The sequence below is a fragment of the Geotrypetes seraphini genome, chromosome 12 (genome assembly GCF_902459505.1).
Source record: "Geotrypetes seraphini chromosome 12, aGeoSer1.1, whole genome shotgun sequence".
Classification (NCBI taxonomy): Eukaryota; Metazoa; Chordata; class Amphibia; order Gymnophiona; family Dermophiidae; genus Geotrypetes; species Geotrypetes seraphini.
Genome location: NC_047095.1, coordinates 97,012,480 through 97,033,976, shown reverse-complemented (window position 1 = coordinate 97,033,976; position 21,497 = coordinate 97,012,480). Strand labels below are relative to the sequence as shown.

General features: G+C 47.8%; 1 protein-coding gene across 2 annotated transcripts in view; it reads left to right on the top strand.

The window, feature by feature from the left end:
• Positions 1–21,497, top strand: part of LOC117346629 (zinc finger protein 260-like) — an 80,318-nt gene that overhangs the window by 32,596 nt on the left and 26,225 nt on the right. For both annotated transcript variants that reach the window (XM_033916516.1, XM_033916517.1), the window contains exons 2-4: positions 17,807–17,933; positions 18,588–18,701; positions 18,851–18,964. In XM_033916516.1, the coding sequence (XP_033772407.1) occupies positions 17,807–17,933; positions 18,588–18,701; positions 18,851–18,964 (355 nt within the window). The remainder of the gene's footprint in view (positions 1–17,806; positions 17,934–18,587; positions 18,702–18,850; positions 18,965–21,497) is intronic.

Genomic DNA, 21,497 nt, shown 5'->3' with positions numbered 1-21,497 from the left:
TTAATTTTTGGGAGAGCTTGCTTGGAGAAAGAGCTAGGCAACTTGGCATCTAAACAGGAAGAGGCTTAGCACAGAGCCCGATCCTTAGCGGTAAATACAATTTAGTATATACACTGTTTTGTGCGGGGACCTGGGCTGGGCGTCTAATCAGGGTAAAACTTAGGACTATGCCCAACTGATATCTGGTAGTTTCGTGAGAGAGTGAAGCCAGGGAGGATCTAAGCAACTAAGTAGGGAGAAGACTTAGACAAACTTAGCAAGACTAAGATGGAACTTAGCATATAGGTAAAGAGAAAACTTAGCATTGTGCTTGATCCTTAACATTGAACGCACTTAGCAACTGGATAGTGTCGTGTAGGAACTTTGAACAAGGTCAAGCATAACATGAGATCCCGTCGAGGTAAATCAAAAACAATCCTTCATGCTTAAGAGGTGTGAGGCGGAGGAAGGAGAGAACAGGATGGAGGAGAGCTTCCTCCTTCCTCTACCTTGAGGAGTCGCTGGGGGGAGAACTTTTGACGGACCTCAATGGGCTGAGGAGGAATCCAGGAATTCGACGCTGAAACGGGCAGAGTCAATCCGAACAAACCTGTCCCCAGTGGGCTGGAGGGAAAACAGGGCTCTGAGAGAGCAGATGCAGAGCCAATCCCTCCTGCTAGAGCGGCGTCGGGCGGAGGAAGGAGGGACAAGATGGAGGAATGCTTCCTCCTTCCTCTGCCTTGGAAAGTCACTGGGGGGAGAAACTTTCGGTGGCCCTCAAAGGGCTGAAGAAGAATCCGACGCTGGAGTGGAATCCGACACTGAAATGGGCAGAGTCAGCCCGAACAATCCTGTACAGGCAGGAAGCTTTTTCAGTGGTCCCCAGTGGGTTGGACGGAAAACAGGGCTCTGAGAGAGCAGATGCAGAGCCAATCCCTCCTGTTAGAGTGGCGTCGGGTGGAGGCATGTTCTATTGTTTGCCATTTCTTGGAAGTGTTCCTAAGTTTATTCTTTACCATTTCCCTCATTGCTTTGTCGTTTCCTTTCCTGAAGTTGAAAGTTGTCGCTATGGTTCTCTTTCCTTTCGGTATTCCTACTTCAACCTTGAACTTGATCATATTATGATCGCTGTTTCCCAACGGTCCCCCTACTTCCACTTCCTTTGCAGGTCCCCTTAACCCATTTAGGATTAGATCCAGAATGGCGTTTCCTCTTATTGGTTCTCTAACAAACTGCTCCATGAAGCAGTCCTGTATAGCCTCCAGGAATTCTATCTCCCTAGCGCATTTTGAGCTTCCAAAACTCCAGTCTCTCCCGGGATAGTTGAAGTCTCCCAAAATAACCGTGTTACCACTTTTGCATTCTCTCTTCATCTCGGCTTCCATTTCTTCATCGATATGCCCGGGTGGACGATAGTATAGGCCCATCTTTATTTCAGGCCCTTTCCTTCCCAGTATTTTAACCCATAGTGATTCCAGCTTGTTGGTCATCTCTGCTGTGTCCATTCTTGTCAATTGTATTCTTTCTTTTATGTATAGGGCTATTCCACCTCCTTTCTGTCCTGACCTGTCCTGGCGATAGAGCTTGTACCCCAGCAGTGCTGTATCCCATTTGTTGTCTTCATTCCACCATGTTTCAGAGACTCCAATGGCTTCTAATTCCCCCATTTTGTTTCTTAGGCTCCTTGCATTAGTATATATGCAATTTAGATCCTGGTGTTATCTTGTCTTCATTTCCTTTCCCTGCATTTCAGTCTTTAGCTTCTTCTCTTGTGCTACAATCCTTCTAACCTCCTCTTCTGGGTTAGTCAACTCCTGTAATTTGCCCATTGTTTCTTCCCAGCCTTTTTTCCCCTTAGTATCTTCATGGGATACCTTCTACCGAATCGTCGACGCTTGGTCGACTGTCGGCTTTCCCCTTCTTCTTAGTTTAAAGCCTGTTCTATTCCTCTCCTGATGTTGTTTGCTAGAAGTCTAGTTCCTGCCGCACTCGGTTGCAGTCCATCTCTTCTGTAGAGCTTGCTCTTGCCCCAGAACATTGTCCAGTTCCTCACAAAGTGGAGTCTTTCTTCCTCACTCCTTTCCATATTCCCCTTTATCCATTCACATGGGTCAGTTCTGGCATGAAATACCTTGGTATACCCTTTGATAGAGATAGTAAATCCACATCAGCCTTACGTATCGCCAAATCCATCTCCACAGTTAAGAATATTTTATCCTCCTGGTCTCCCTTACACCTCTCCTGGTGGGGTAGACTTGACACCTTAAAAATGATGGTGATTCTTAAAATCACATACATGCTAAACATGTTTCTATTACTGCTTCCTTCCTCCTTTTACAAACAACTAGAATCTTTAATGCTTAATTTTCTTTACAACAATAATCATCATCGAATTTCGCTTCAAAAATTAAAAGCCCCAATCTCTTAGGAGGGGTTAATTTCCCAGACCTAGGTCTCTACCATAGGGCATTTATATTAAGACAAGGCATGGAATGGTTGTGGTGAGAAATCTCACTCCTGCAACCTATCCCTCTACTTAAGTTACTGGGTTCCTCTTATTTACAATCCCGCACTAGCAACCCCTTAATACATACAACTCATAAAATTCTGATGGATATAGATAAACTTTTGTAGCATCCTTGGATTCAGTCTGCCTTTTGCCCTATATGGCAAAACCACTTATTTCAAATTGGAAAGAAATGTATTTCCTGGCTATTATGGCAATGTCAACAAATATGGGATATTGCATCCTGTAACGGAGCCGGCACCTGTGGCTTCACTAGGTCAGTCCTCCGCTCACGATAGCGCTTCCCGGTCGTGCTTCCCGTAAAGTAAGGAAGTCCTGCTGGATTACAGTCACTCTCAATATATGAAACAAAATGAGAAAAAGTCAGTTCTCAGTTCATATTATAATCGGTTTATTGTGGGTTGAAGTTGGGAGACTACTTTCATTCAGTCCTGACTCCCATAATGACAAAATAAGTCCACAAACAAAAAAAATAGAGCTGATCAAAACCGTGAAGTTTCAGCTCTCACCTTCATACAGGTAAGTGAGATAAACCACTTGAATATACAATTGCCTTCAAAGGCTGGGAACTCAATTCCAAACTGCTGCTGTCCTAACCTCAAACAGTTCTGCAGCCCTGCTGCTTGCACTTCTTACAGTGCTATTTCCAAGCCTTAAAGTTGAGCAAGCTTGGCCCCAATCGGTTCAAACTGCTGATGGGGTGAGAGGAGTAAGTGAATCCACTGATTAAACTTTCTGAAGTACAGAATGCCACAAATGGCCCCACAAACCCAACCAGTATGTAAAGTGGATTCTCCCCAAACATTACTTCCCTCACTCACCACATAACAGCACAAATTAAAGTAAACTTCATGGTTTCAGCACCCTTTAAGTTTAGAAAAAAAAACGTTTGTTTTTTTTTCCTTTCCTGCTTCCACTCAGCAGGTCAGCACAAGTCCCATGTAACTTACAATAGCCCCAGTCTCTGAGTAATATAGAAACATAGATAATACTCCCCACAACTACCTGGCCCTGCCACTTAATTCTCTTCCATCAGAATGTCTTCAGGCAGTCCATCCGTTGCTGAGCAGTCCATGGGCTCTTGTAGTGTTTGCTGATTGGCAAAAGGGTCAGTATCAATCTCCTGCATCTCAACGTCCTGATACTCAGGAGAGCAGCCAGGAGAGACCTCTCCCTGGGCTGTCCCAGGGTGAACTGTTTTTCTCTTTCTCAGAGCAGCTTCTAAAGAGCTGAGGTGAGCAAGCCCTGCCCTCAGCGGGGGAGGAGCAGCCTGCACCATTTGCTTAGCTTTCCTGGGCTTTCTAATTATCTCCTTCAGCTGGAGGTGCACAGGGGGAGGTGAATTCCTAGCAGGCTGTTCTAAGCTGTTTCTCTCACCATCCTCTCCTCCCTGGAGATCCTTTAGTTCAGATTTAAAGGGGAATGTAGAAATTTCCCTTCTCTTGCCTACAACCCTATCTCCCTGGTTAGCCTTTTGTACAATCGGGCTAGCTTTACCAGTAACCAAACCTGGCACAAGACGAGCTTCAGGGCTAGGATTGTGACAATCCATATGTCACTCCGATGGATCATGGCATACCTTTAGTGAGCTGCAAATTAAATTCTCCCTCCCTGATTCCCAATTTTATCTCAATGGCTACAGCTTCGCTCTTCCATTAGAAAATCTGACCTCAATACAATGACTGCTACTCACATCCCCACTCTTTATACCCTCTCTAAACAATCCTTACTTTTAAGTCACACAGCTTTGAAATTTTATAATCTTCTCAAACAAATTCCCTCTAATCCAACCTCCACTCTGAAACATACATGGGAAGAAGATCTTGGCATTACCATTTCTGATATTGATTGGGATTATATTCTGAAATCTACCTTTCGCAGTTCCAGATCTGCCTCCCTTACACAAAGTCTTTATTTTCTCCTACACAGGGCAAAATGGACCCCCATTAAATCTCATAGAATTAATCCATCCTTTTCCAGTTCATGCTGGACATGTTCTACTGATACTGGATCCTTAAAACACCTCCTATTTACTTGTCCTGCAATACAAACATATTGGATATCTGTATGGAATACTATATGCTCCTTATTTCATATTGATATTGAATTGTCTTACCAAATGTTGTTATTGAAATCTTCTGCATCTTCACTTAACCTTTCTCTGTGTGATGCCTTTATCCCAGGACAAGCAGGCATGATATTCTCACACATGGGTGACGTCATCTACGGAGCCCCAGCGCGGACAGCTTTTCAAGCAAACTTGCTAGAAGTTTCAAGTTTGCACACTGCACCACGCATGTGCTAGCCTTCTCGCCCACTAGAGGGCGCATCTCCACCTCGTGGTCCTCAGTTCATTTTCATCCGCGGAGCCAGAAGCCCTGTGGATAAATTTGTGCTCGTATTGCCTTCTGTCGCCGCGGCTGTGTGCGGAATTTCGACGCGGTCGCTGCGTTTTTTGTGTTTTCTTTCCTTGTTTTCTTCTTTTTTCAAAAAAAAAAAAAAAAATCTTAACTTTTCCGTTCGCTCCGGGGGCTCCCGATAGCCGTGGCCGAGGAACCTCGTTTGTTCCCGGCCTTGTTTTGGGCCCATGTCCCGGCCCGTAACGGGATTTAAGAAGTGTGGTAGGTGTGATAGGCTTTTGTCCATCACTGACCCTCACAGGTGCTGCCTAAGGTGTTTGGGGCCCCATCACCCGACAGCATCGTGCCCTAAGTGTGCCACCTTCCAGAAACGGGCCCTTGCTCGTCGCAAGGCCCGTATGGCTGATCTCTTTGCCGTCGATACCCCGACGGGGAAGGCCTCGAGCTCGGCTTTGGCCCCGGCCTCGACCTCGGCCTCGACTTCGGACCCCGCGGCTACCTCGAAGCCGGTTGCCTCGCAGAAGCAAGCCCCGGGTAAGTCTCCACTTCCTTCCTCAGTTTCATCTACCAGGAAGCCATCCTCGGGCTCTTCGTCGGCGGGACCGTCGACCTCGGCCCAGTCCAAGGTGTCGAAGGGGTTAGCCCCGAGGGAATACTCGAAACCGAGGTCGCCCTCTGCGGAGCGCCCCCAGGTGTTGCCTCCGGGTCTCACGATCCCGGCGTTCCAGGAATTGCTTCGCGCTTTAATTTCCTCGGAGCTCTCCGGGGCCATTGAGACCTTGCAGCAGGCTTCGGCCTCGACTTCGGTCTCGGCGGCCCCGCAGTTGGCGACCTCGGCCTCGGGCACCGGCCTTTCAGCGGCCGAAGCTCCCTCGGCCTCGACCTCGACGCTTCCCTCGGATCCGACCTCGGTGAGACAGCCTGAGGTCAGTGTGCGGTCTCGAGACAAGCAGCGCCGGGTACGCCGGATCTCCTCGTCCTCGTCCCCGAGGTCTTCACGGGGTTCATCGCCCTCGAGCAAGCCTCGGGCGAAGCACCGCCTCAAAAAGGCCAAGCGGTCTCGAGCCTCGCCTCTGAGGAGTCATCGCTCGACGCCGCCCGAGGGCGGGGCTTTGCGTGTCGAGGAACTCCGCCTCGACAACCCCGATCTCTTACGGTCCCCGATCCGGGAGAGTTCCCGTGCCTCCTCGCCGAGGCGGAAGGGACGGGCCTCCATACCCCGTACCCCGGGGGGTTCCCCCAGAGGGTCTCTTCGGCGGACTGTGTCCCCGACCCCTTCGAGGTCACGAGATCGTGCCTCCTGGGGTTCGGGGTCCGGGGGGCAGTTCGGGTATTCTCGCCAGGCCTCTCCCTTCGGCTCCGTTGAGAAGTCTCGGTCACCCTCTCCGCCTGCACGGACATCCTCTTTTTCAAAGTTTGTCCATGACATGGCGAAGGCTTTGGGGGTGGACCTGTCGGCAGGGTCTCACTATACCAAAGAATTTTTGGAGGAACAGGATTCTCCTGCCCCTCAGCGGGAATCTCCCCGCCTCCCGCTTAACAAGGTCCTCCTTCAGACCTTGCTGCGGAACCTTGAGACCCCTCTTACAGTGGCGGTAGTGCCCACCAAGATGGAATCCAAATACCGGACTCTTCCCCCTAAGGGGTTTGACAAGGGGCAACTCTCCCACCAATCGCTCCTGGTGGAGTCGGCTCTTAAGCGTTCGCAGCCTTCTAGAGTCTCGGCTGCTGTCCCCCCTGGGAGAGAGGGTCGGACCCTCGATAAATTCGGCCGTCGTCTGTATGCTAATTCCCAGATGGCCACGAGGGTCCTCAACTATGCTTTCGCCTATTCTTCCTACCTCAGATCTATGGTCAAGGATCTGCCAGATTTTCAGGGGGTGATCCCGGACTCTCACAGGGATAGGTTTGCCACTTTTGCGTCGAACCTGTCCCAACTACGATTCTATCTGTTTCATGCGGTATATGACGCTTTTGAGTTGGCCTCGAGGGTATCGGCTTGTGCGGTGGCCATGCGCCGGCTGGCGTGGCTACGGACCCTCGAGATGGACCCCAACCTACAGGAGCGATTGGCCAATCTACCCTGCGTCGGGTCGGAGTTATTCGACGACTCCCTAGAGGCGGCTACCAAGAGGCTTTCTGACCAAGAGCGCTCTTTGGCGTCTCTGGTTCGCCCGAAGCCTAAGCCGTCACCTCAGAGGCCATTTAAACAGCCACCTAGGCGGTATCCTCAAAAATCGACACCGGCCTTTTCGAGACCTCCTCCCCGACGCCCAACCCAACAGGGTAGAGGGGGGCCCTCCAAGCCCGCTGCGCAGGGGGCATCCAAGCCGGCGCCGTCCTTTTGACGGGATGAGCGGCCGGGGGCTGGCCCCCGCCGCGAGGTCGCCCAACCCCCTCCCCATCGGGGGTCGGCTCAAGGCTTTTGCCAAGGCTTGGTCAGGGATTACGTCGGACGCATGGGTGCTCCGGACCGTCTCAGAGGGCTATTCGTTAAACTTCTCCAGGCAGCCTACAGACATGCCTCCCGGGGCGTGCCCGTCCAATCGGAGCCAGTTGGCCCTTCTCCGAGAAGAAGCCAGGGCCTTGTTGAGCCTCCGGGCGGTCGAATTGGTGCCTCTCGATCAGCAGGGCCGGGGATTTTATTCCCGTTACTTTTTGGTCCCAAAGAAGACCGGGGACTTGCGCCCCATTTTGGACCTCCGGAAGCTCAACAAGTTCCTGGTCAGGGAGAAGTTCCGTATGTTATCGCTTCCGATTCTGTATCCTCTATTGGACGAGGGGGACTGGATGTGCTCCCTAGATTTGAAGGAAGCGTACACCCATGTTCCGGTGCATCCCGACTTTCGGAAGTTTTTAAGATTTCAGGTCGGGGACTTGCACCTGCAGTACCGTGTACTACCCTTCGGTCTGGCTTCGTCCCCTCGGGTGTTCACGAAATGTATGGTGGTGGTCGCGGCTGCTCTGCGCTCCCGGGGGTTGCAGGTCTTTCCCTATCTGGACGATTGGCTGATCAAGGCCCCGACAAGGGAAGGAGTTATTTCAGCGACCCAACAGACTATCACGCTTCTTCAGGGTCTAGGGTTCGAGGTGAACTTTCCCAAGTCTCACTTGCGCCCGACTCAATCACTCCAGTTTATAGGAGCCGTACTGGACACTGTTCTCCTACGTGCCTTCCTCCCTTCTCCACGGCTGGAGGCACTGCTTCGCTTGGGCCGGCAGGTTTCGCATCTGCAGGTAGTGTCGGCTCAACGCATGATGGTGCTTTTGGGGCACATGGCATCGACAGTCCAAGTGACCCCATTTGCCCGGTTGCATCTGAGGATTCCCCAGTGGACCTTGGCCTCGCAATGGCGTCAGGACCGCGACCCAGTATCTCGACGTTTGACTGTGACTCCGTCTTTCAGACGCTCGCTCCGTTGGTGGACCAACTCTACCAATCTGTCCGGGGGTTTGCTCTTTCGCGTCCCTCTGCATCGCAAGGTCCTGACGACGGACTCTTCGGAGTATGCGTGGGGGGCTCATCTAGACGGTTTACGAACGCAAGGCCTATGGTCGGCCGCGGATCGTCGGTGTCACATCAACGTGTTGGAGCTTCGTGCCATTTATCTGGCTGCTCGGACCTTCGGTCACCTCCTGCGCGATCAAGTGGTTCTCGTTCGGACAGACAACCAGGTGGCCATGTATTACGTAAACAAGCAAGGGGGGACGGGCTCTTGGCCTCTGTGCCAGGAAACCCTGCGCCTTTGGACATGGGCCGTCTCTCAGAACATCTTCTTGCGGGCGGTTTACATTCAGGGGGAGCTGAATTGTCTGGCAGACAAACTCAGTTGTCTTCTCCAGCCGCACGAGTGGTCGCTGAACTCCCGGGTTCTACGCGAGGTCTTCGACCGCTGGGGGACTCCTCAGGTGGATCTGTTTGCTTCACCCGAGACTCACAAACTACCCCTCTACTGTTCTCGGATGTACTCCCGGGACCGTCTCGAGGCCGATGCGTTTCTTCTCGACTGGGAGGGGAGGTTCCTTTATGCGTTCCCTCCTTTTCCTCTGATTTTGAGAACGCTGGTTCATCTAAAATCGACCAAAGCTACTATGATTCTCATTGCGCCTCGTTGGCCAAGACAGCACTGGTTCTCCCTGCTTCTTCAACTCAGTGTCAGGGAGCCTCTGCTTCTGCCTGTCTTTCCCTCTCTGCTGTCTCAGAGTCGGGGTTCGCTGTTACATCCCAATCTTCAGTCTTTACATCTGACGGCTTGGTTCCTTTCCCCTTGACTTCGGTTCCTGTTTCCCAGTCAGTACGGGAAATTTTGGAGGCCTCTCGGAAGGTCTCGACTAGGCTTTGTTATTCCCAGAAGTGGACCAGATTTTCATCCTGGTGCTCCTCGAACCACCTGGACCCGAGTTCGGTTCCTGTGTCTTCGGTGCTGGAATATCTGTTGCATCTGTCGAATTCTGGTCTGAAGACGACTTCCATTCGAGTGCATCTTAGTGCCATTGCTGCTTTCCATCAACATCTCGAGGGTCGTTCCCTCTCTCTGCATCCTCTGGTTTCTCGTTTCATGAGGGGTCTTATGAATGTTCATCCTCCTCTCAAGCCTCCTCCTGTGGTGTGGGATCTTAATGTGGTCTTGGCTCAACTGATGAAACCACCTTTTGAGCCTATCGATAAAGCTCTTCTTAAGTTTCTTACTTGGAAAGTGGTCTTTTTGATTGCGCTCACGTCCGCTCGGCGGATTAGCGAGCTACAGGCTTTGGTTGCGGATCCTCCTTTCACTGTGTTTCATCATGACAAGGTGGTTCTTCGCACCCATCCCAAATTTTTGCCTAAGGTTGTGTCTGATTTCCACCTCAATCAGTCCATTGTTCTTCCGGTATTTTTTCCGAAGCCCCATTCTCATCCTGGTGAGACGGCGCTTCACTCGCTTGACTGTAAGAGGGCGTTGGCTTTTTATCTCCAACGTACTAAGTCTCATCGGAAGGTTCCTCAACTGTTTTTGTCCTTTGATCCTAATCGGGTAGGACATCCGGTTTCCAAGCGTACCTTGTCCAACTGGTTAGCTGCTTGTATCTCTTTTTGCTACGCTCAGGCTGGTCTCCCGCTCTCGGGTCGAGTTACGGGGCACAAGGTCCGGGCGATGGCAGCTTCGATTGCTTTCCTCCGTTCTACTCCTATGGAGGACATATGTAAAGCTGCCACCTGGTCTTCGGTTCATACGTTCACCTCCCACTACTGTCTGGACTCTTTGTCCAGGAGTGACGGCCGGTTTGGCCAGTCGGTGTTACGTAACCTGTTTTCATGAATTGCCATCCTCCCACCTGCCCTTTTTGTTGGGTTGGCTTGGAGGTCACCCATGTGTGAGAATATCATGCCTGCTTGTCCTGGGATAAAGCACAGTTACTTACCGTAACAGGTGTTATCCAGGGACAGCAGGCATATATTCTCACAACCCGCCCGCCTCCCCGGGGATGGCTTCTTTGATTGATATGGAACTGAGGACCACGAGGTGGAGATGCGCCCTCTAGTGGGCGAGAAGGCTAGCACATGCGTGGTGCAGTGTGCAAACTTGAAACTTCTAGCAAGTTTGCTTGAAAAGCTGTCCGCGCTGGGGCTCCGTAGATGACGTCACCCATGTGTGAGAATATATGCCTGCTGTCCCTGGATAACACCTGTTACGGTAAGTAACTGTGCTTTCTGTTTGATGTCCTCCTGGCTTTAGCTCTCAAGGTCCTTCTTAGTTCTTGGAAGAACCTGGCCAAAGCCTCTCACCCTCAGTGGTGGAATTTAGTTTGCCAAACTTACCGATTCGAGGCTTATCTAGCTAAAAACTGAATAGTTATCGTTTTCAAGATAATTGGAAATCTCTAAAGCTCTACCTACACTATTCTAATGCCTAACCTCCATCCAATGGCGTACCAAAGGGAGGTGGAGGGTGGCAGTCCACCCCGGGTGCACGCCCCAAGGGTGTGCACAGCTGGCCACCCTCCCTATTGTGCCACTGCTGCTTTCCTTAACCAGCAGCAGCGGCAGTAAACAGGGGTGTCTGGGTGCTCACTCCAACAGTTGTTCAGATTCTGGCCAGCTCACCTGCTCAAAGCCGCGGGCATCGGCTTCTCGCGCAATCCGCGGCTGCATCAGAAGCGTTTCTTCTGACATCACGACATCAAGAGAAAAGGCTTCTGACGCAGCCACGGATCAGTTTTGAGCAGGGGAACTGGCCAGAAATGCTGGGCAGAGAAGAGAAATGTTGCTGCTGCACAGAGAAGGGGGGGGGGGCGTAGAAATGTTGCTGCTGCTGCACAGGGAAGGTGGGAGAAATGCTGCACAGGCAAGGGGGAAAAAATGCTGCTGCTGCACAGGTAAGGGGGGGAGAAATGCTGCTGCTGCATAGGGAAGGGGGTAGAAATGCTGCACAGGCAAGGGGGGTAGAAATGCTGCACAGGCAAGGGAAAGAGAAATGCTGCTACTGTTGCACAGGGAAGGGGGGAGAAATGCTGCTGCTGCACAGGGAAGGGGAGGAGAGAAATGCTGCTGCAGCAGCACCCAATTGGGGAGAGAGAGGGAAGGAGGGAGAAGGAAGACAAGGGAGAGGAACCAGAGATGCTAAGTCCATGGGAGGGAGGTAAAGGAAAAAAGGAAAGGAGATACCAGACCATGGAGAGGGAGGAAGAGATGCCATGGCATGGGGGGAGGGAAGGGAAGGAGATACTAGACCGTGGTGTGGAGTAGAAAGGAAGGAAAGAAAGGAGAAGAGAAAGAGAGAGATGCCAAAGAGATACTAGACCATGGTGTGGAGTGGGAAGGAAGGAAAGAAAGGAGAAGAGAAAGAGAGAGATGCCAAAGCATAGGGGAGGGGATGGAGACAGAAAAATGGAGAGGGGGTGAAGCTGAAATGAATCATGTGCAAAGGAGAGAAGGGACACAGGATATACAGTTTATTGAAGGGATATTGAAAGAGGGAAGATGCCATATGGAAGAGAGAGAGGGTGGACAGTAGATGGAAGGGGAAGAGAGAGTGTGGAGGGGAGAGAGAGAGGGCAGAAGCTGAATGGAAGGGGCAAAGAGAGGGCAGATGTTGCATGGAAGGGAGAGAGGACAAACGCTGTATAGAAAGAAGAGAGCAAAGAGAAGATGATTAAAGCAGAAACAACAAAAGGTAGAAAGATTTTTTTGTTGCTTTACTTAGAATCAAGTAGTATTGTAACTGTATTGATAAATGTTTATAAATAGGAAATGGAAATAAGGCAATTTTTTGGACTAAACCTCTTTCCTCAGGTTAGGACAGGATACCATAACAGCAGTATACTGTACTGTTCTGAAGAAAGATTTGACCTCTGAAAGCTAATTGAAAAATGGATTAGTCCAATAAAATTGTATTTTCTTATTATTTGTTAATTTGTAAAGTGGTGATTGTTATGTATTAGTTTTTTCAAATTTACATCTACTGTCTTTATATTTTGCACAGTATTAGGGAACATGTGTCACTGTTTTTGTGATGTTGCATTGTATGCAGAGTCTGGTTTCTTGGCAGTTCAGTTTAACTTTTGTCTACATATTTCTATTTTTAGTTTGTGATTATTCTATATCGGACAAGGGTGTATCTCTGTTCTGTGTGTATGAAAAGGACATAGTCTTCAGATGGCATTGACTGCAGGATCAATTGACTGTGCGGGATCTGGCTTGTGTAGTTTTACAATGTATGTGTTGGTGTTCTAGTGCTCACTGCAGTGTTTAAGATGCTGCCTTTTCCTAGGTACACTCTTGTGTGATATGTGGATTGTTACTAAAAATCATATTTTTTATATAGATGGGGGGGTGTCAATAAATGATGGGCCTCGGGTGTTACATATGCTAGGTACCACAAATGACTCAGATATCATGAAAAGACAATGTATGAAATAATAAACACTTTGAATAATAGTTGATGCTGTAGTGTATATAAGGACAGCATGGGCTACTAAATAACTCAAAATGAAGGAAAAAGCCTCAGAAAAGGGCCCTTACAAATCAGCTGCCTCAGGGTGTATCCCGACCGATCAGACCTCTCTCAAATGGGACGCCAAAAATCGTCTCACGTTGTCACCAACCGACTCAGGACAATGGGCCCTGAGCGGCTGGGACACGGGAGTTGTGCTCTTGTGAGCCGCGGTGGGCTGCACAAGGAAAATTAGTGGAAGAAAAATACTGGCACACAAGGTAAATGTAGTTGCTTAAATCAAAATCAGGGTTTATTCTTGCACTGGTAGTAAACATAAACCTTGTCAGGATATTTCTGCGATTAGCAAATAGTCCCAAAACAGTAAAAAGGAAAAAACACAAAACAGCAAACTGTCCAAAAAGTGGAAATGTTCAAAAGTTCCAGTCTTTCCAAACTCAGGCTATTGGCTTCAGCCCATTCTTATTTCCAAGCAATGAAAAACAACACATTCCAAACACCAACAGTCTTTAAACCTGACTATTGCAGCACTAGTCAGAGCTACGGCTGTGACTATCCCAGCAGCTTGAATACTGGGCAGGCAGTGCGCTTCACGTGGTGATATACTGCCAAAAAGGCCCACAATCCCACCACAAAATACGTGAGGCGAACCCCCACTACCTGGGCTGGATACAGTCCTTTCTCATGAAAGAGAAACACAAAGAAAAAAAACCTTCACAAAAGTCTTTCAATCTTCTGGAGCTCTTGATTACTAAAGCTCCCACAGGGCAATGCATAACTATGGAAGTCCTTCATATAATAAGGTCACAGCTACTCACATTTATTCCTCAAGCGACTTGCCTTCCAGGAAGCAAACTTCCATTGGCAGAATCTCCCTCACTGGAGCAGCAGATGGATCCGGGTCAATTTCCATGGCTTGAGGTGCTTCATTCTCCTTCAAAGCAGATTCTTCTCCGGCTTCCATCAGCTCCATAGATTCCAGTGGAGAACTGCCATCAGTATCTCCCAGCCCTGAGCTCTCCTCCCTGTCCTGTGCCTCCCTTCCCTTTAACTGACTTCCCAGGAGCTTTCCTCTCTGGGCAACTAGTTTGCAGCCCCACCCCCAACCCTCAGGTGGAAAGTATTTCCTATCAGCAACCCTGGGCCTGAGAGGGGGATGGGCGCTCTGCACTCGTGCTCTCTGACTCCCTCTAGAGAGCAAGGGAAAAATAGCATCAGGAGAATCAAAAAAAGGTTTATCTGTAACACTGGGGAAAGGGTTGGCCTTTAAACTGGGCTCTGCACTAGGGACACACCTAGCAGGCATAGGCTGCGTACCACAACTTATGATTTGTGAAACGCTGGCCACCGTTGGTGTATCGATCAGCTGAAGATAAGTTGAAAAGTTTTTCTTCTATCTTTTGTTTTTCAGTAGTGAAGTATAGCATAAGTCTATTATCACATTGAAAGTTTTTTTGCCAATGAGGTGACCACTCAATCACCTTTAACAAACCACTTTGGTGGAGGTGGGAGGGCCCTTTTCTGAGGCTTTTTCCTTCATTTTGAGTTATTTAATAGCCTATGCTGTCCTTATATTACATTACTAGTCTTTAAGCCCGTTACATTAACAGGTGCTAGAATATGTGTGTGTATTTCTTTCTTTCTCTCTCTCTCTTTCTGTATTTCTGTCTTTCTTTTTCCTCGGCTGTCCACCACCACCCCTTGCCTGCTCCCCCTGTCCATTCTCCCTTCCTTTTTCTTCCCCTGTGTCCACCACCACCCCCTTCACTGGTCCCCTTATCCAGCAGCAGCCCTTCTCCCTTTGTTTTAACTCCCCCCCCTGTCCAGCAGCACCTCTTTCCTGCTCCCCCTGTCCAGCAGTAGGCCTCCCTTCCTTTCCCCCCCCCCCGGTCCATCAGCACCTCTTCCCCTGTCCAGCAGTACCTCTTTTCTGTTCCCCCTGTCCAGCAGTAGGCCTCCCTTCCTTTTTTTGCCCCCCCCCCCGGTCCATCAGCACCTCTTCCCCTGTCCAGCAGTACCTCTTTTCTGCTCCCCCTGTCCAGCAGTAGGCCTCCCTTCCTTTTTTGCCCCCCCCCCGTCCATCAGCACCTCTTCCCCTGTCCAGCAGTACCTCTTTTCTGTTCCCCCTGTCCAGCAGTAGGCCTCCCTTCCTTTTTTTGCCCCCCCCGTCCATCAGCACCTCTTCCCCTGTCCAGCAGTACCTCTTTTCTGTTCCCCCTGTCCAGCAGTAGGCCTCCCTTCCTTTTTTTGCCCCCCCCGTCCATCAGCACCTCTTCCCATGTCCAGCAGCAACCCTTACCTCCACCGACATCTGCCTAAAGCCACCGCGGCCTGCAGGCACCGACAGCCTCTGCGGCCTGCTCCCACTCCCTCCTCGCCGTCGGTTGCCATGCCGTTCCCCCCCCCCCCCCGGGAAGCTTCGTTTCTGGCTTCGGCAGCCTCCTGTCTGCGGGCCACCCGCCCGCCCGTGTTTCACTTGAAAGCCGACGCCGCAGCTCCTCTCTCGATCCCCACCTGGTGCGGTTTGAGAGAGGAGCCGCGGCGGGCGGGTGAGGAGGGTGAGAAGATCCTGGCAGGTGTGCCTGTGCCCCCCTCCCCCTTCGAATCAGCAGCAGACTCTGGCGATGAGTGACGGCGAGGGGGGAGTGTCTCCGTGTTCTGGCCTGCCTCCGTGTTCGAAAATCGAATTCGGCACGGAGGCACACCTCATGCCACCAGGAATCACGCTCTTTGAAAAGCGCATGCACGCTTAGCCTTTTATTATTATTGATAGGACATCACAGCATCAACTGTTATTGAGTTTATTATTACATATGCTAGGTACGCCAATGTCTCCATCTCTCTTTTTCCTCTCTCTGATACCCTTTTTCTTCTTTCTATTCCCTCTTTCCCCTTCTCCCTTTTTGTTTGACTATATGATGAATGCTGATTATGCTTAACTTGATTGATGTTTACTAAGATTTGTTAATCCTGTACTGATTTTTCTGTTATCAGATTTTGTGGTTCACCATCAATCAGTTTACTGTAATATCTCTTGTTCTATTTTGAAACTATTTCAATAAATAAACATTGACTTAAAAAAAGAATTATTATGGCTTCTTTTTGATGTAAATCACCTTGAACAAAATGGTATTAGAAATGTTGTGTCAGATTAGATTAGATTAGATTAGAGGCTTTTGGATTTGGCCAGGAGCAGGTCATTGGAGACTTTCATAAGGGCAGTTTCTGTAGAATAAAGAGGGTGAAAGCCCAATTGAAGTGGATCAAGGATAGATAGCTTGAGATGAAAGAAAATCAAGGCAATAGCAGTGAACAACATGTTGGAAGTAGATTGGATAAGAAGGGAAGGAGGGAGACAGGATGATAGTTGGAAGGCCAGGTAGGGTCAAGTTTTGGTTGATAATATTGATATTATATCTTAAATTCATCATTTTTTTGCATAGATGTCTTATATAAATTATTCCCTTTATGTATAAACTAGTGTTTTAGCCCGTTACATTAACAGGTGCTAGAGTAGATGTCTGTCTGGTTGTTTTTTTCAATTTGTCTCTCTCTCCTTGGACGCTGTCTATCATTCTTTCTGTCTGTGTTTCTCCCTGGCCCCCTGTCTGTCTATCTTTATTTCTAACTCTATCCTCTTCCCTCACATGTGCCCTTTTTTCTTTCTCCTCCCCACTTCCTTCCAACGTCTGCTCCCCCTGTCCCTCAGACTTCCATTCAGCAGCTGTTCCTCCTCTCCCCCACACTTCCATTCAGTGTCTGTCTCCCTCTCTCTACCCCTTCTATCTACTGTTCACCCTCTGTCTTGCCCCTTCCATTCACTGCCCTCTCTTCTTTTTCCATCCAGTGTCCGCCCTCTCTCTCTCTCTCTGTTCCATATGGCATGTACTCCTTCCTTTCCTCCTTCCTTTTCCCTTGGTCTGGCATACCTTCCTCCTTTCCTCCATGCCCTGCCATCTCTTCTTCCCTCCAAGTCATTCTCTCCCCCTCTGCTCCCTTTCCTCCTTGAACTTCATCAGGCGGCAGCAGCAGCAACATTCACAATTCATTGCTGTTGCCAGCTTCAGGTCTTCCTCTCTGGCGGGTCCTGTCTTCATGAAAACAGGAAGTAGGTAGGACCCGCCAGAGAGGAAGGCCTGAAGCCGGCAACAGCAGCGAATTGTAAATGCTACTGCTGCCCGAAGAAGCCAGGCCTTAACAACAAAGCTCCCTCCAGTGTTGGCAGCCGCGAGAGCTGTCTAGCGAGGGAGGGATACTGCTGGACCACCAGGCTTTAAAAAAAACAAACTTACCAACGATGGCGGCAGTGCTGGGGGGTGGAGGGTTTGAAAAGGTACAGCGGCGGCGGTGCTGGGGAGGTTTGAAAAGTCGTCGGCCGTGAAGTATGCCGCCTGCATTGACTTTAAAAACTTACCAACGATGGCGGCAGTGCTGGGGGGAGGGTTTGAAAAGGTGCAGCGGCGGCAGTGCTGGGGGGGTTGAAAAGCCGCTCGATGTCAACTTCGGCAGTGATGCATCGAACTTTGTAAGCGCACATCCGCACTCTTGCCGGCCACAGCCCAACAGATCAGGGATCAGGGAAGCACGTGGTAAGAGTGCGCAAGCGCGCTTAGCATTTTATTATATAGATTATGTTTATACAAGTCTTTATTTATAAATGGTTTAATTTTATTTTCTTGTTTTTAAAAATGGTTATATCTGTATGGTGGTTAAGTTTTGGACTAGTGATATTTATCTTCTTGTTATATTATTTTTATTTTGCATGTGTTTTTTGCTTTTCTTATGTTTTATGTCCACTTTTAGCCTCCTGCGGCAGGTGGTTTATGATGAAACGTGTTGAGACATCAAGAGTGTTTTTGAATAAAGAATTATGTGGACACCACTGGCATTGTTGTCTTCCATCATTCCTGTTGCTTGATGCAATCTGATCTCGCTGACAGAGCTCATATAACAGTCTATTAAACAAAGTGAAACTGTGGTTGAGGGTGTCTTATTTCCTTTTCCAGACATTGGTCACATTCAAGGATGTCGCTGCTTATTTCTGGGAAGTGGAGTGGAACATTCTAGGAGAACAGCAGAAGGAGCTTTATCAGAAAGTCATCAAGGAGGTTCATGGGATCCTCATGTCACGAGGTAAACATATCATCTCATTAGGGAATTAGTGGTTGAAAAATCACAGGTTTCAGGTACCATGTTCCAACAGGAGCCAGCGAAAAACCTTAAAATAGAGGCTTCATATATGACCAACTAGATCCACAATGAATATGCGTGAGATAAATTTTCATGCTCTGCCTCCATTGTATGCAAATCTATCTTATGCATATCCATTGTGGATATCTTGAAAACCAGAGTGGTTGGTGTGTCCCAAGAACTCCTGCTATAATAGAACAAGTTTTTGGTACAGAAGATCAGAAGGAGGATTTATCACTTAGATTTCTTGCTGAGAATTAAAAGTCTGTATGAGTACATGTTAGCTACACTCTAGTCAACTGTACTGTACAATGTGTCACCCCCTTCGGATGGTAGCAAGTGTCACCAAGAAGAATAACATCTGCAATTCCTCTATCTAGGAGGACCATGAAGAGAAATGACTACACTAGCAAATCTCTAAGATTTAAGATGCCTTTTCTCTCCATGCTTTGTCAGACAAATAGTCAAACACCCCTTCCACACACACACACTTCTCTGTGCATACTTTCATGCACTGCTTCAGAACAGGAAACAAATGGTACCTCCATAGGGTTTCTATATATAATTAAATGTCATTTTCCTCCTTCTTATTAACAGGTTACTCAATTGTTAATCCTGATGTTATATTTAAGATTAAAAAGGAAGATGAGAAATATTTCACTCAACACTTTGAGTGGGAAGAAAAAGGAAACCTGCATGACCCCATGAAGGGTAAGTAAATGTTTAGGATTTAAAGGGCTCTACATTTTTCAGATCATGGGAGATGGGTCCTTGACATCAAACATTTGGAGACCTAAAATGTATTTCTTAGTATTATTATATCCTTGGTGAATCATTGTAAATGTGTTTCCTCATCACAGGCCTTCCTATTGTAACGTCTGTGTTCTCACTGAGTGTTAAGCAAGAGGAAGATCTCACCTTCATGCATCCTCTTGAATTTGAGACATCTGAACTGATTCACCCTCCTGTAACAAGTAAGTATAAAATTCCTCCTGTACATCTTTACTAAGGTCAGCTTGGACCATTCAGTAATTTAATGCTGGAGGGATAAAAGGTCATCATCCTCTTCTTCTCATTGTGTTTTTCCCTACTTTGGATGGAGTGGGCTGCCCTGGAGATGGAGGAGGAAGCTGACAGAGGTGGGATCAGACCTGCAAAACTCTTCATCCTAATTATAAGAACATAAGATGCGCCATCTCCGTATCAGACCTTCAGTCCATCAAGTCCGGCGATCCGCACACGCGGAGGTCCTCCCAGGTGTACACCTGGCATAATTTGTAGTCACCCATATCCTTCTATGCCTCTCATAAGGAGATGTGCATCTAGTTTGCTTTTAAATCCTAGGACGGTCGATTGTGCAATAACCTCTTCAGGGAGAGCATTCCAGGTGTCCACCACTCTCTGCGTGAAACAGAACTTCCTGATATTCGTCTTGAATTTGTCTCCCCTCAGTTTCATTTCGTGTCCTCTTATACGTGTGCAAGTGGACAATGTAAATAGTTTTTTCTGCTCTATTTTGTCAATTCCTTTCAGTATTTTGAAGGTCTCGATCATATCCCCTCGCAGTCTCCTTTTCTCAAGGGAGAACAATCCCAGTCTTGTGAGTCGATCTTTGTATTCCAGTTTCTCCATACCCATTATTAGCTTTGTTGCTCGCCTCTGCACACTCTCCAGCAGTTTTATATCCTTCTTTAGTTTGGGGGACCAGTGTTGGACGCAGTATTCCAAGTGGGGTCTGATCTCACTAGATATTCCTTCTTCCAGGTCATTAATATAAATATTGAATAGGATCGGCCCAAGTACCGAGCCCTGGGGTACACCACTAGTCACTTTCTCCCAGTCGGAGAACTTCCCATTTATGCCTACTCTCTGCTTTCTGTTTTCCAGCCATTTGCCTATCCATCTTTGTATATCTCCCTCTATTCCATGGCTTTGTAGTTTCCTGAGAAGTCTTTCATGTGGAACTTTGTCGAACGCTTTCTGGAAGTCCAAGTATATTATGTCCACCGGCTTTCCGCTATCAATTTGTTCGTTCACGGTCTCAAAAAATTGAAGTAAATTCGTTAAACATGATTTCCCTTTCCTGAAGCCATGTTGACTGGGTTTCAGCAAGTCATGTGTATCCAAGTGCCGCACTATGCTATCCTTGATCAGTGCTTCAACTATCTTTCCAGGGACAGACGTAAGGCTTACAGGTCTGTAGTTGCCCGGTTCTCCTCTCGATCCTTTTTTGAAAATTGGCGTGACGTTTGCTATCTTCCAGTCGTCTGGTATTTGTCCAGTTTTGATTGTCAGGTTGGCAAGTTTTTGCAATAACTCTCCGATTTCAACCTTCAACTCCTTTAAGACTCTCGGATGAATTCCATCCGGTCCAGGGGATTTGTCACTTTTAAGTTTGTCGATCTGGTAGTATATCTGTTCCAAGTTCACTTCAACTGTGGTGAGGCTGTCTTCTATTATTCCTCTAAACACTTTCACTGCTTTTGGTATTGTTGCGGTGTCCTCCTTCGTAAAGACGGACGCAAAGAAGGAATTTAGTTTGTCTGCAATTTGTTTATCTTCCTTGATGTACCCTTTTCTTCCCTGGTTATTATTATTATTAAGTTTTTATATACCGCCTATCAAGGTTATCTATTCGGTTTAACAATCAGGTACTCAAGCATGTCATAGGGCTGAGAAATCTGTATTGTTAAAAGAAATGGTGGTGATGAGGAGGCTTTTCTGTTATGGAGGGAACATGACTAACAAATAGGATGCAGTTTGAATGGAGTTTTTGTATTGCTGGTGGATTAGTGTAAATTACAGTATGTAATGCAATTTACACTAATGCATTTTAATATTAATTGATTGATTTGTATGAGTTGCATGCAATGCAACTCATTCATTTTTTGGTTACTATACTGTAAGTCTGTATTAAAGTTAAAGAGAACTGACATAAACTTTTAGTATGAGCCAAAGAGTATGAGGAGATCAAAATACCAGTTAAGGAATACCAGTTTTTTCTCAATAATAATAAATACTCAACACTCCAGTACAAGAAGAGGTAGTGAACAATTATCCCCCCTCCTTTACTAGTGCGGGTTTTAGCTCCGGCAGCGGTGATAACTGCTCCGACATTCATAGAATTCCTATGAGCATCGGAGCAGTTACCGCTGCTGCCAGTGCTAAAACCCATGCTACGCGTTAGTAAAGGAGGGGGTAAGATTCAGTGGAGCCATGAGGCAAATTTGGGCAGGAAATTTTTCAGATAAAGAACTTTAATGATGATAAAGAACGGTAATTAATAAAATGTGAGAAGTGAAGGGAACTGGGATCTATTTTAAAAGAGGTATAAGACTAAACATGGCTGAGAATGTAAAAGGTTAGAGAAGAAAATGCTTTCTGTAAGTGTCTTATTTTGGTCTAATCTTTGAGGACTTTATATTAAGGTGTGGAATAGATGGAGGGAAATGAAATGCATGCTTCTTCTCTCCAAGGCTCTGTCCCCTCTTGACTTCCTTATGGGAC